General features: G+C 43.6%; 1 protein-coding gene across 1 annotated transcript in view; it reads right to left on the minus strand.

The window, feature by feature from the left end:
- Positions 1-1,831, minus strand: part of LOC101848848 — a gene marked incomplete in the record, with an annotated part of 27,022 nt that overhangs the window by 11,301 nt on the left and 13,890 nt on the right. The window contains 1 exon segment of the mRNA XM_005109851.3: positions 128-292. Within this exon segment, the coding sequence (XP_005109908.2) occupies positions 128-292 (165 nt within the window).

The raw sequence follows: 1,831 nt of genomic DNA on the forward strand, positions 1-1,831 counted from the left end.
GAGAGAGAGAGGGGGGCAGAGATAGGGGGAGGGAGAGGGAGAGGAAATGGAAGGGGGTGGGTGAAAAGAGAAAGGATGGGTGGGCGGGAGCAGAGGGACAGAATGCTTCAGAAGTCTGGAATCTCACCGAACTGAGGAGCAAAGACGAGTGTGTGTCCCAAGATGACCCAGCTGATGCTGATGACCCGGATGCCGTGCAAGCACGTGATGTCTCCAGGGCTGTGCTTTGACCTCATGACGTCAGGGATGTTTGTGTACAGAGAGAAAGCCAAGAGAAATCGTGTACACAAGTCTGGGGAATGCAAAATGGTAAAGCATTTCGACCAGGCTCCATGAAGCACTTTCGTTAGTACTTGGTAATTTAAACTCTTTATTTCATATTTTACTTCTTCCTTTTCCCATGTTCTTAATTCCTTTCTTTCCCTTCCTCAAGGAGCTTAGAACTAATGGAGCCTCCTCTCTCTCTTCGCGGCGCCGCGAGCAGTACGCCGCGTTGGGGATCAAATAGGTCATATTCTCCCTTTCACCCCTGAAGACAGTGAAAGATCTTGTCAGTTTGTAGTATGTTAGTGCTTAATCAGCAGCTTGCACTGTATGCTTCCCGGCAAACTGAGAATGTTTCTGAGTGTTCTATGGTCTGTTGGGGTAATAAAAATAATAATATAGTGTAAAGTGCATAGAGCTTGCTGTCGAGCGGGGATATGCGCTATACAAATGCTATTTGTTATAATATATTATTATCATTATTAAGGCTTTCACTACTTCACTTAAACTATTTTGTATTGCTGTTCAATCCAAACGACCTATTCAGTTCTTTGGGGGAATACAGCACCCACAGACTGCCAGACGCACACCGCTGTCATTCATTCTGTCTTGACTAAGAAAGCTGTTTACTGTTACAGTGTTCTAACTTATTCTGGTGGGAAGCGTGGAGAAGTTCAACAACAACAACAACAACAACAACAACAACAACAACAACAACAACAACAACAACAGCAACAAAACAACAACAATAACAGCAACAAAACAACAACAGCAACAGCAACAACAACAACAGCAACAACTACAACAGCAACAACAATTACAACAGCAATGACGACAACGACAACGACAACGACAATAATAACTACAACAACTAAAAAAAAATATAAGCACCAACAAGAAGCTCATGAAAACAGGCAACAATAGAGAACAGAAGAATGGAGGGAAATAGAGCCGATAAGCCTTTGACTTTGAGATGTCACATAATACTGTGTTATTGGCGTCATACCATAATTTAAGATCTTTGCCTCTCCTGCTAGCAAGAAAATGGGTCATTAACTGAAATTGCCCCCCTCCCTCCTTTTCGTCTTTATCCCTTTCCTAGTACAAATTATAATCATTCCCATCCCTACCCTCCTCCCATCCCCCCGCACCTACCCACCCACATGTCATCCACCCCTCTGTAATCTCATTCCCATCCTAACCACCCCCTCCCCAACCCCCCTAGGATACAGAAACTAAAATTTACTTTTGGATGCCTTGCATATTTTTATACGCCTGCGAATCATGGACACTAATCGCAGAATTAGAGAAAAAGATTCAGACCACAGAGATGAGATGTTACCGCAGACTTCTTGACATCTCGTACAAAGACCACGTTTTAAATGTTGAAGTACGAAAGAGAATCCCCAACGCAGTGGGGCAATATGAAGATCTACTGACCACAGTGAAGAGACGAAAACTAAAATGGTATGGGCATGTCACAAGATCCACAGGACTTGCCAAAACAATCCTGCAAGGAACCTACAAGGAAAGAGAAAGAGAGGAAGGCAGAGAAGGAGATGGGAGG

This window comes from Aplysia californica, unplaced genomic scaffold (assembly GCF_000002075.1).
Source record: "Aplysia californica isolate F4 #8 unplaced genomic scaffold, AplCal3.0 scaffold00821, whole genome shotgun sequence".
Taxonomy (NCBI): Eukaryota; Metazoa; Mollusca; class Gastropoda; order Aplysiida; family Aplysiidae; genus Aplysia; species Aplysia californica.